Source organism: Choristoneura fumiferana, chromosome 8 (genome assembly GCF_025370935.1).
Source record: "Choristoneura fumiferana chromosome 8, NRCan_CFum_1, whole genome shotgun sequence".
NCBI lineage: Eukaryota > Metazoa > Arthropoda > Insecta > Lepidoptera > Tortricidae > Choristoneura > Choristoneura fumiferana.
The window spans coordinates 10,337,498-10,348,914 of record NC_133479.1 but is presented as its reverse complement, the minus strand read 5'-3'; the positions used below and the strand labels follow the sequence as shown (position 1 = coordinate 10,348,914).

The 11,417-nt window shown below is 39.6% G+C and overlaps 2 protein-coding genes across 2 annotated transcripts in view; one reads left to right on the top strand and one right to left on the bottom strand.

Annotated features, from left to right (window-relative positions):
• Positions 1-4,102: 4,102 nt before the first annotated feature.
• The window catches only part of LOC141430450 (uncharacterized), a 13,030-nt gene continuing 5,715 nt past the window's right edge, over positions 4,103-11,417 (bottom strand). The window contains exons 5-14 of the mRNA XM_074091147.1: positions 10,119-10,203; positions 9,634-9,768; positions 9,221-9,334; positions 8,662-8,835; positions 8,215-8,364; positions 7,089-7,241; positions 6,654-6,812; positions 4,907-5,052; positions 4,460-4,520; positions 4,103-4,195 (exon numbers count right to left, since the gene is read on the bottom strand). Of these exons, the coding sequence (XP_073947248.1) occupies positions 4,124-4,195; positions 4,460-4,520; positions 4,907-5,052; positions 6,654-6,812; positions 7,089-7,241; positions 8,215-8,364; positions 8,662-8,835; positions 9,221-9,334; positions 9,634-9,768; positions 10,119-10,203 (1,249 nt within the window). The 3' untranslated portion in view covers positions 4,103-4,123. The remainder of the gene's footprint in view (positions 4,196-4,459; positions 4,521-4,906; positions 5,053-6,653; positions 6,813-7,088; positions 7,242-8,214; positions 8,365-8,661; positions 8,836-9,220; positions 9,335-9,633; positions 9,769-10,118; positions 10,204-11,417) is intronic.
• On the top strand, positions 5,546-6,415 carry Polr3G (RNA polymerase III subunit G). Its single transcript, XM_074091145.1, has one exon. It carries the CDS (start codon positions 5,655-5,657, stop codon positions 6,309-6,311), a length of 657 nt encoding a protein of 218 aa, XP_073947246.1. The 5' UTR covers positions 5,546-5,654; the 3' UTR covers positions 6,312-6,415.

Below are 11,417 nucleotides of genomic sequence, written 5' to 3'. Positions count from 1 at the left end.
AATGTTTAATATCCCAAAGTAAAGCTCATAAAATTCATTATGTAGAAAAAAATATTTACTGAAAACTTTTGGCAAAAACGCCATCTTAAGTTTTTATTTCTTACCTGATTGGTAGTTTTTACTTGATTGCTTAAAACATTGTATGTTGTATGCAACATGAATGGTTTAATGCATACTTATATATATTTCTGAGTAAATAACAAGTATTATAAAAAAAAACCGACACCGATACCCTTCATACTTCACGAATTATTTAAGTTTAATTGTGCACGCTTTTCTTACAAATAAATTTTAACGAAATCTTCAAGTGAAACTAGTACTCTGATTTTAATGTTTAATGTTAAATGAAAAGAAGAACGAAATTACCTAATTTATTAAAAAAAAAGTTTTTTCCTGGTGTTACGAAAAAATACAATTACTTTAAAATTAGTAATTATTAAGACAAAAAATAAAAACTATACCGTTTCCGGCATAGTTGGTTCTGAGATGTAATATATATTTGCTTAGTAGTTGGCGAATTTATTTAAAAATTAGCTTTTTATCTGATAGGTAGGACTTACAGCTACATCGGACAACAGCTTATAGATATGTCACATTTGAATTAAAAGACTATGAACATCAATGTTTATCAAATATTTAAATTAAAACCTATAAGTCCTCTTCGGGTTCATCGGCAGATGTAGAACTGAAAAGGAAAAGTCGTTTTGAAGTACTTGTGCTATTCCAGACTACAAAATCATAGATCTTTTAGACACAGACTGTGTTGCTGTAATTACTGTTGAATTATTTTTGTGACTAGTTGATTACCATTAGATCTAAAATTTTGTGCCTACCTGTGGAAATCAGTGGTCAGCATACAAAATAACCCTGCATTGAATATTATATTAACTTACTTTTGATTTGTACAGCCACCTTTGCAGGATTTACACTGGGCAGTGCATGGTAAGCTGACCCGACGACACCCACGACGCATGGTATCGCAGCCAGATTTGCAGCCACAATACTTAATGGTCCAAGAGGCTTACTTTCTTTTGCCAACTCTCTTTTGCCTTAGTCCATCCCCAAGAAGATGGACATGGTACGGAAACTTCTGGTTTCAGAGCGTTTCTCCATATTTAGCCCGCTTGGTAAGCTGCACGCAGTGTATGTTTATAGAGAGCATGTCCATACCATGTCCATCTTCTTGGGGATGGACTAAGGCAAAAGAGAAGGACTCCAGAATTGTCGGCAGTTACATCGATTTGGTCGCAATTAAGCCTCTTTGACCATTGTGGCTGCAAATCTGGCTGCGATACCATGCGTTGTGGGTGTCGTCGGTTCAGCTTACCATGCACTGCCCAGAGTAAATCCTGCAAAGGTGGCTGTACAAATCAAAAGTAAGTTAATACTTATAATATTCAATGCAGGGTTATTTTGTATGCTGACCACTGATTTCCACAGGTAGGCACAAAATTTTAGATCTAATGGTAATCAACTAGGCACAAAAATAATTCAACAGTAATTACAGCAACACAGTCTGTGTCTAAAAGATCTGTGATTTTGTAGTATTGGAATAGCACAAGTACTTCAAAACGACTTTTCCTTTTCAGTTCTACATCTGCCGATGAACCCGAAGAGGACTTATAGGTTTTAATTTAAATATTTGATAAACATTGATGTTCATAGTCTTTTATTTCAAATGTGACATATTTATAAGCTGTAGTCCTACCTATCAGATAAAAAGCTAATTTTTAAATAAATTCGCCAACTACTAAGCAATATATATCCCCCCCCGCCCTCGCCTCGCCTCGCCTTTGTTCTCCTCTCTGTGTATTTGTATTTTTATTTTTTATGTGCAATAAAGAGTTTACATACATACATATATATTACATCTCAGAACCAACTATGCCGGAAACGGTATAGTTTTTATTTTTTGTCTTAATAATTACTAATTTTAAAGTAATTATATTTTTTCGTAACACCAGGAAAAACCTTTTTTTTTAATAAATTAGGTAATTTCGTTCTTCTTTTCATATAACATTTAACATTACAATCAGAGTACTAGTTTCACTTGAAGATTTCGTTAAAATTTATTTGTAAGAAAAGCGTGCACAATTAAATTTAAATATTTTGTGAAGTATGAAGGGTATCGGTGTCGGGTTTTGTTTTATAATACTTGTTATTTACTCAGAAATATATATAAGTATGCATTAAACCATTCATGTTGCATACAACATACAATGTTTTTAAGCAATCAAGTAAAAACTACCAATCAGGTAAGAAATAAAAACTAGAGATGGCGTTTTTTGCCAAAAGTTTTCAGTAAATATTTTTTTATTTTTTTTTCTACATAATGAATTTTATGAGCTTTACTTTAGGATATTAAAAATTTAAATCGGTTTATTAGTTTAGCTTGTAGAATTTATTGATTTTTTTTTAACGAAATTTGTGCTCACATTTAAACTTTCATATTTCATGAAATATGATAGGTATCGGTGTCGATTTTTTTTTTAAATACTTGTTATGTACTCAGTAATATGTATATGCATTAAACCATTTATGTTGGATAAAGTTTTTTTAAGCAATCAAGTAAAAAATACCAATCAGGTAAGAAAAAAAACTTAAGATGGTGTTTTTTGCCAAAAGTTTTCAGTAAATATTTTTTTTTTCTTCATAATGAATGTTATGAGCTTAATTTTGGGATATTAAACATTGAAATCGGTTTATTAGTTTAGCTTGTAGAATTTTTTGAAATATTTTTTAAAGAAATTTGTGCTCACATTTAAACTTTCATATTTCGTTAAATATTATAGGTATCGGTGTCGGATTTTTTTTAAAATACTCGTTATGTACTCAGTAATATGTATATGCATTAAACCATTCATGTTGCATACAGTTTTTTTAAGCAATCAAGTAAAAACTACAAATCAGGTAAGAAAAAAAACTTAAGATGGCGTTTTTTGACAAAAGCTTTTTGTAAATATTTTTTTTGTATTTTTTATAAGTAACGTATATAATAGGCTCTCATTTGAGATATTAAACATTGAAATCGGTCTATTACTTTAGCTTGTAGAATTTTTTGAAATATTTTTTAAAGAAGTGGCGCCATCTCTGTTCCTAAGGGGTGAAACTTCCGCTGCTGCGAGTCAAATCACTCAGTTTAGTCTGTACTATCACTGTGCAAAGCGGCTTGCTTTCTTCACGAAGTGCAGCATTTTGTCTCTAACAAGTATGACTATATGTGAGTATATAGGCTGGGATGATATTGAAAGGTCTTAGAGTAGTCTGATATGAGTCATGTTTTAGGCAGTGTTACATTTTCTTACGCTGTGGCAGTGTAGCCAAATCCTAGAAACTCGAGTCTCTAAAATTAATTCTACCAGGAGCGAGCGGACTTAGGACTTTGTCTGGGAGAGACACAAGAGGCCACTGGTGGTCTGAAAGGTTGGGAGACTTCCGAAAAAAAAAACAAATTAGTAACCATTATTGGTCCTAGAAGTGTTTAAATTTGTATTCCAAAAGTCGCCAGATAAGTCGCTAAACCATTTTTGTCGTCAAAACTTTTTTTTTGCTCGCTAAGTCTTAAGCAAAAGTCGTTAGTTTTAGCGACAGCCACTAAATTGGCAACACTGGTTTTAGGTCTATGACCAAAACTTCAAAATTACTACTTTTGTAGACAAAATATGTTCCTCTGCTCTGATTTCAAATATGTAATTCTACACCTGGGATGAGACCTTCCTTGCAATACAATATCTTCTTTTCATTTTTCAACAGTTACAGGGTCTACGGTCAATCTATGGCAATCGAAGAATCTGTTATTGGAGGAAGGACGATTAAAGTACAAAAAACCATTTGGACTTTAGCCAAATAATTAAGCAACACTAACCTTCGGGCATGAATCATACCCAGCGTGCCAGGTATTTACATTAAAAGTATAATATGTTAGAATCTACGAAACCATGTAATTATGAAGGAAAACTCAGTTTTGCCGTTGACCTAAAATAAAATTTACCTACCTATGTAGGTACTCTAGTACAAAGAAGTTGTATTATCTACTACAAAATTAAAAATTATAAAATGAAGAGCATCAAACTTAAATGTAAATTGTATTTAATAAAATATTAAACAAAATATAAAACACTATTTAATTTACGTTATCCACCGTTAATTCACTCTGACAATCGCTAGGCACTCGATCTGTAAATAACTCTGGTATCTGAAAAAAAATGTGCAGGTAAAATAAAGTAGATAAAATAAAAGTTGTGTTTCTTTTAAGTACATAATTCAGTTCCCGTTCGTATTTGCCGTCCCTCATCTGAATCGAGTCCACCAAGTAAGTTATGTTTCCAACATTTCTTAATGCTTCTAGTAAGATACCTAGGTACCTAAGACCATCTTTTTGACAGGATAACTAATGGGAGATTATCATTAGATTCAAAATAATTATAGCAGTAATGTGAAAAGTATGTCAATAATTTACCTGAGGAGTAAATGCTTCAACCCTGTCAAGTAACGAATCTGAGAACCCTGGTGTGTAGTATCTAAAAGAAGAAGAAAGTAATGTAAGTAAAGTAAGAAAGTTAATGATTTGTTTTCGCAAAAAAATGTTTTTTTTTTTTTTTCGGAGGACATCTATATCTAGGATAAATCGACGAATACTGGCCACCTTATACTAAAAATTAATTCTATTTATGTGTGACCAGATTAGTTTTTAGTGTAAGGAGGCCAGTAAGTAAATGTCGATTTACCATACTTTATTACTTAGTCACAAAGCAGCAGTGCTCGCATGAGAGGTAGGCAGCTGTTGAAATTACTAAGTAAGTAAGTATTCTGCACGTGTAATAATAAACGAGGCCTAGCAGAATAGTATCCGGCTAAAAGCACATGCTTTTCGATATTAATTTAATGAATTAGTCTAACAAAGTACCTTACTATTTCCTCAGGGAAGCAACTGTTTATAATGTTAATGTACTCTTTAAGAGAAGTTCCAGGAACCGTATCTATCTCTTGTATTCTTTTCAATGCCCCTGTGGTAACAAAAAGCCTTCTAGCTCGTGCGTCGTTCGGCAAAATCTGAAATCAGTAGGTAATATGACTTCAGTCTGGCAAACGAGTCCACAAGGAATGTAAATTTAAATTTAATTAGGTATGACCAATAGGAGTTTTAGTTAACAAAAAAAAACATTCTTAATACAATCTTTTTTGCTGACTGTACTTCCATTTGTTCACCCGTGACCATTATGATAGCTACATATAAGTGACGCGGAGGTGGCGGAGCTGCATGAACACACATTTCCGAGACGTTACTAAACTATCCTAAGGTCGGGGTGAGCAAATTACTAAATTGCTTATAGTTTTATGAAAGTACACTACAGTCAGCAAAAAAGTTGTCTATGTACTTGCATTATCATCCAACCTATACAAGGCGTCCCAAGACTACAACATGAAGGTAAAGTAGGTACCTACTTTATGCAAGCATTTTTAACTGTTCAATACATGCTGGAGGAACTAGCATCTTAAAATTTTGCTCGAACAAACTCACAAAACTGACAACTTTCTGTCAATGTCAAAATGACAAGCATGTATGAAACCAAACCAAATAATTTATTATTATTTTGTATAAAGCGACGCGTGCGTAAAATATTTGGGGGTTATTTGTTAAATAATCAGCTGATATGGCAGGTCGCGGTCGAGGCCGAGGTAGCACGCTTTCACTGACACATGAGCAGCTGCAAGCACTGGGTATCGCGCGCGGCGAGAACAATGCAGCCACTCTAGCACCACCACCGCTGTTTCCGAAACTGGAAGCCAAACCTCTTCCACTTGTCACCGACGCTGCCACCGACTACATGCTGATAGTAAAAGACCAATTCATAGGCTTCTTGCACGATTCACCTGCATATGTCAAACCGAAAACGAGGACCGACGACGTAGAGAGGTACTCAGATAAGTATAAGCTCCTAGCACTTGATGCGAAGCAGGGAAAGGTTCTGGATTGTGTTTGGGCGAACATGCCGACGGAGCTAAGGCCGCAGGCGCGAAGAGAACGAGCGACGCGGAAACGAAAACTAGATGATCCAACAGAGATTGACAAAAGATTTCAAACGCTGGAGAAGAAAGAAAATGAAGCAGAAATAGAGGAAGGGATGGACACAAATGAAGAAGAAGCAAATGTAAAGAAAGTTGAAACTAATGATGATGAAGAGCTGGAGGATGAACAGGAGCCTGAAGATGAGATTGATGATGGTACAGACTATGCAAACAATTACTTTGACAATGGTGAAGACTATGATGAAGAAGATGATAACCTCGACGATGGGCCTGTCTACTAGATATAGTGCTAAAGGATTAACCTGAAATGTGATTTTTATAAATTGTTTATAAGATTATTTAAATATTAAAATGTCAGAGTGCTGGTCACTGTCCCTAAAGTTTCTGTAACATTTTTATTTTTATTAGCAATAGAGGTGACAGCCTATGGCATGCAGTGAAGGAAGGCAGTGCATATGTGGGGCACGGTGCTGGCACTGCCAAAACACACTGCACGCGCCTGGTGACAGCTGAGTGTTCTCTTATTTTTGATAAAAAAACAAAATCAATGAAGCAATAAAATCACATTTCTCAATGTTTGAGTAGTTTGGTACAGAAGCGGATAAAATAATCTCAACACAAACCTTGGCATATTGTGCTAGCACATATTTGAGAATGCAAGCTGGTGCTGCATGGAGCAGGGGCTCAAGGGCAGGGCGGTGCAGGCAGCACTGCAGGGACTGCTTCAAAGCACAGGAGGCCCTGGCATGCACTTCTCCAGAAGTCTTTGGGTTAGTGTATAACTACAAAATTAAAATAATGTATAACATTTAGGCCTGTGCCCAGCAGCAGGATGTATATAGGCTGGGATGGTGGTAATATTTTTAGGGTTCTGTCCTACAAGCTGGATTAATTTTAGAGCAACTTTTTTCTAGGCCACAATAAAGCTCCTATGTTGAATCACAACCATTTTCACTACTTCTTTCTGTCCCACAATATGAGATAAAACTAGAAAGAGATGGTGAATGTGATATTTAATGTCAGGGTATTAGACAAAACTGCCTCTGGTCTGGTCCTACCTGAAGCAGCCTTGGGAAGGCGTTGGCCACGGCGACGGCGAGGCTGTGCTGTGGCGAGTGTTTCGCGATGTGGCCGAGCGTCCACGCCGCAGCGCATAACTCTGCGTCGTCTGCTGTATCGTTCTGCAGTATGTCCACTAGCGTCGGGATTGCCTGTTCATTCATAAATCAGTAAGGAACTGCCAATTAGTGAGGACCCCCGCCCGCGCGGCGTGCTTGTTTCATGTCATCTTATAGAGCAGAACTGTGTGAGGCGGGTTTTTGCTCTATTGAAACAGCACGCCGCGCGGGTGCCCATGCCGTGCACCTACCTACGCGAGTTAGCGGAGGCCCTTAGGACTTTTGCAAAATAATGGCCAAAGTTTACTATCTGCGTTATTTGGTTTAAAGCTCGCGCAGCGGTAACGTGCACTGCTGCGACGTCAGTTGGCGTTTTTTTTTTGTTTAAGTTAAGACTAACATCCCAATGACGACGCTACCTACTGCCGTCGAAGATCCACTGCGCGAACGGTATAGAAATAACTAAAACTTGGTTTTTCTGTTCTGTGGCGCAAACGTTGAGTTGACGCTGCGTGTGCTAACAAGACCGATGCTCGAATGCGGCGCCGGCCCTGGGTTTCCAGTGCAAAATAAAATGATGGCTGCGCTTTTTGAGAGGCGTGGAAGCGGTATTATGACAATCTCGATCTACCTTGATCAAGGGCTATAGCCAGCGGTGCTCGAATATCACCGCTGAAGTTACGTCAACAATTCGCGGGCGCTGACAAGATGACAGACAACGCGCGAAAGAAGCTAGACTGATGAGGGCTAAACTGAGGCCGTATTGTCTAACGCGCTGACGTGTGCGATCGCATTCACCATCTCTTTGTACTACTGATGTGCCAAAGGAAACTTCTCACAATTTTTTATGGGGATTGAAACTTTCCGTTTCTTAAATTTAAATTTCCAATATTTCTTGTGAAAATTTCCAGAAATATCCGAGAACTTTTCCAACTTTTCGGAAACTTTCCGCAACTTGCACATCTGTACTTTCTACCCTCGTCCTATGACGTGTGACAGAAAGAAGTGGTGAAAACGATTGTCATTCCAAGTGTATTAGACAATTAAGCCTCTGGACTCAGCGAACCTTAGCCTCGACGACAGCCATTGCGAGCTGGTCGGACTGGCCGGCGATGTACCCGAGCGCCATGCACGCCGGCACGCGCGCGCCGCCCGCCTCTATCATCAGCTCCACCAGCGGCCCGCAGCCGCCCGTGTTCACCACCAGTTGTGCTAGCTGCCCGACAAATTAACTAATCAGAAATCCGTTCCGGGTGTATTTAAAGATATGAGGCCCGTAAAGTGACGATAAAGTATTTCATTTAACTAAAAAAAAACGCAATAGTGGCTTCGGTCGGCCCTCGCAGCCTACCTCCCCAGGCCGTGGCCCCCTTGGCCCTAGCATAAATAGGTACGCCCCTTGGCGCATTTCCGGCGTTTTGCTTCGGACTTCGGTCCCCAGTCATAACACCTGCCTGGAGAGGTCTTTCTATTGTAGCCTCGTTTCCTCTTCACTAGGAAGCTATAGCCTTACGTCAACGGAGTGCTTGACGATGTCTCTCAGCAGACAGGCGGCGGCGCGGCGCACGGGCGCGGCGTCGTGTCCCGCGTGCAGCAGCGCCGGCGGCAGCGCGCCGCCCGCCACCACCGCCTCCGCGAGTTCCGCGCGCGCGCTCGCCACCGCGCCCAGCGCGCACAGTGTGCTGCGCTGCACCAGACAAGGGATTCATAAATTACGTCACACATTTAGGCCGGGGTTAGGAGTCATTCATTACATCAATAAATACCTATGAGAGAGGGAGACTTTATTCAGCTATATAGGTATATTCGATACACATTGAGAAGGAAAAGATTTTGAGAGAACATTGTCTCGAATCAATCTCGAACGTAAAAATATATACGAGTAGGCACACACGAATTAATCTGTAAAGAATGCTCTGCTGTATGTATCTGCCTTCACCGAAAAGCTAAGCTAAATTTCAATTTCAAACAAACCGTACAAAATCTCCCAGCGTGTCCCCTTTTTTTTGTCACCTTTACCTTATATTTACCTGCCAGGCATCTCATCTGAGCCACGTAAAGATGTAGCAAACCTTCAATTTGGGGTCCTGATTCTCTAATCCGCGCACTAGATGGCAAATGGCGCCTGCGTCCACCACAGCTTCCGGTTTATGCTGTGCCAGATCGACAAGGGCGCCGGCAGAAATCTACGAACATTTTATAATTAAGTACTTATTGTGTTTGCATTTGACCTAAGTATAGGTCCATTGCTTATTACTATGGCCTAAGTACACTAACTGTAGACGTAGATAGGTACTTATTGACTAAAACGCGGGTGCTCGCGCGCATTCACCAACCCGCTCTACCCTCATCTTACCACTCTGTGTACGAATAACAAACGCCTGAGAAATATAAACTTAGATAAGTACCTACTCAAATGATATCGCGGTTTGCAATTCTAACAGGCGTTTCACGTTTTTGTAGTGGGAGCAAGTGGGTCACATACCTGTTTTAGGCTCATTTCCGGTTCCTGGAAGGCTAACACCAACAGCGGGAGCGTCCCTGCGTCCACCACCAGTCCTGATAAAGTTTCGCTGTGCTTGCCGATGTAACCCAATGCCCAAGCAGCATTTTCTTTCACCTATGACACATTAAGGTACAATGGAGCAAATGTTAATTAGGTACCTATCTCCGCTTGTCGCTGGAGTATTTTTCGTCATACTGGGTTACCTACTTACATACATTGAAAGAGATTTAATATCAGTGTCTAGTTGTGGATAGGTAGGTACTCTGACTCCACACACACTGTCGCCCTATTCGGCGGAGTCACGCACATAAACAGCCTTTCTAAGCTAAGACAATTGAAGAATCCACGTTTGCCTGTGTCTTATTAAGCACTTCTTTTTAGCGGAAACCGGTGTTTGATTTCACGTGGTAGGATTCGTTCCATACTTTACTATTTACTTACATGAAATTATCATAAGTTATTACCTGGGTGTCAAAATCCTCAAGACACGAAACTATGTGCTCCAAAGCCCCCAGTCGCACGATTGCTGAAGCTAATTCCTCGTTATGTCTACAAAAACACATGATTTTAACAGGTCTCGTCGGTATACCTACCAAGCTTGACATTTTGGCTATCCCAGCTGTCCGCACCCCTTTGTACAGTCAGCAGCAGAAGTGGATGAGCGAGTACTACGGTGCTCAAAATTACCTACAGACGACTCTGCTGCCAAGGTAATAAGAGAGGGTTTAGATCATTTTGAGCATCACAACGGCTCCTCTATTTCTGCTGCTGACTATACCTAAGCAGTATAAACTAGATACAGACAAGTGCAAAGATACCGACACGGCCAAAGCTACAAAAATATGTAAGTACTTACACGACCTTAATTTTAAGTGCATAAAGTAAATACATTTTTGTAACTTTGGCCGTGTCGATATCTTTGCACAACTTGACTGTACGAGTAGGTAGGTATACTTACTTGGATTTTCCATTCTCAGTTGTTCACACTGAGGACAAGTAGGGAGGAACAAAGGGATGCGTAAAACGGGCAATAGCCTGTATAAAGTTTTGTTATCTAAGGTCAACTCACTTTGCAACTGCTCGGAAAAGGTATAACGCCGATCTCTTGTAATAAACCTGAAGATTAAAGATTTTTTCATGACAAGGCAGTTTTTTGGTACCCCATCCACATAGGTCTATTAGCCTAAGACTAACTTAATCTAAAGTTTGATTGCTGTAGTAACAGATAATGGGGCAAAAACAGCGTAGGTACCTAATAAGGCGCATAAGCAAGACTGATGTCAAATGAATAAGGTTAAATAAAAACGCGGACGACTGACAAATTTGTGATTACAATGTATTTGCTCTCCTATGGGCGCTCTCCTATTCTAGCCCTACTAGACTTGAACCTAACACTAAGGCCAATTTACACCGCGAGCGAAGCGGACTTCGAACCAACTCAGTTTAACTTAGGCTACGTACACACTATGCGGCTAACCGTGCGGTTTTGGCGCGCCGTCCCTCTTCAAAGTATCGGTCGAGAAAGAGACGACGCGCTAAAATCGCGCGGTTGGTCGCATAGTGCATACGTAGCCTTACATCGAGCAACTTCATAGAGGTTCGGTGTAAGTACTTCCATGCAGCCGATATCGTTGCATGTTAAACTGAGTCCGTACGGATTCCGCTCCGTTCGCGGTGTAAATCGAGCTAAGGGCGGAAAACTAGTCCGGGTATCTCACGTTATATTTGTTAAGGTTCTCAAGCGTGACGGTGACCATCCCGCC

Excerpts from the sequence above, each read along its gene's own strand:
- Polr3G (XM_074091145.1), top strand. The coding sequence starts at position 5,655 with ATGGCAGGTCGCGGTCGAGGCCGAGGTAGCACGCTTTCACTGACACAT.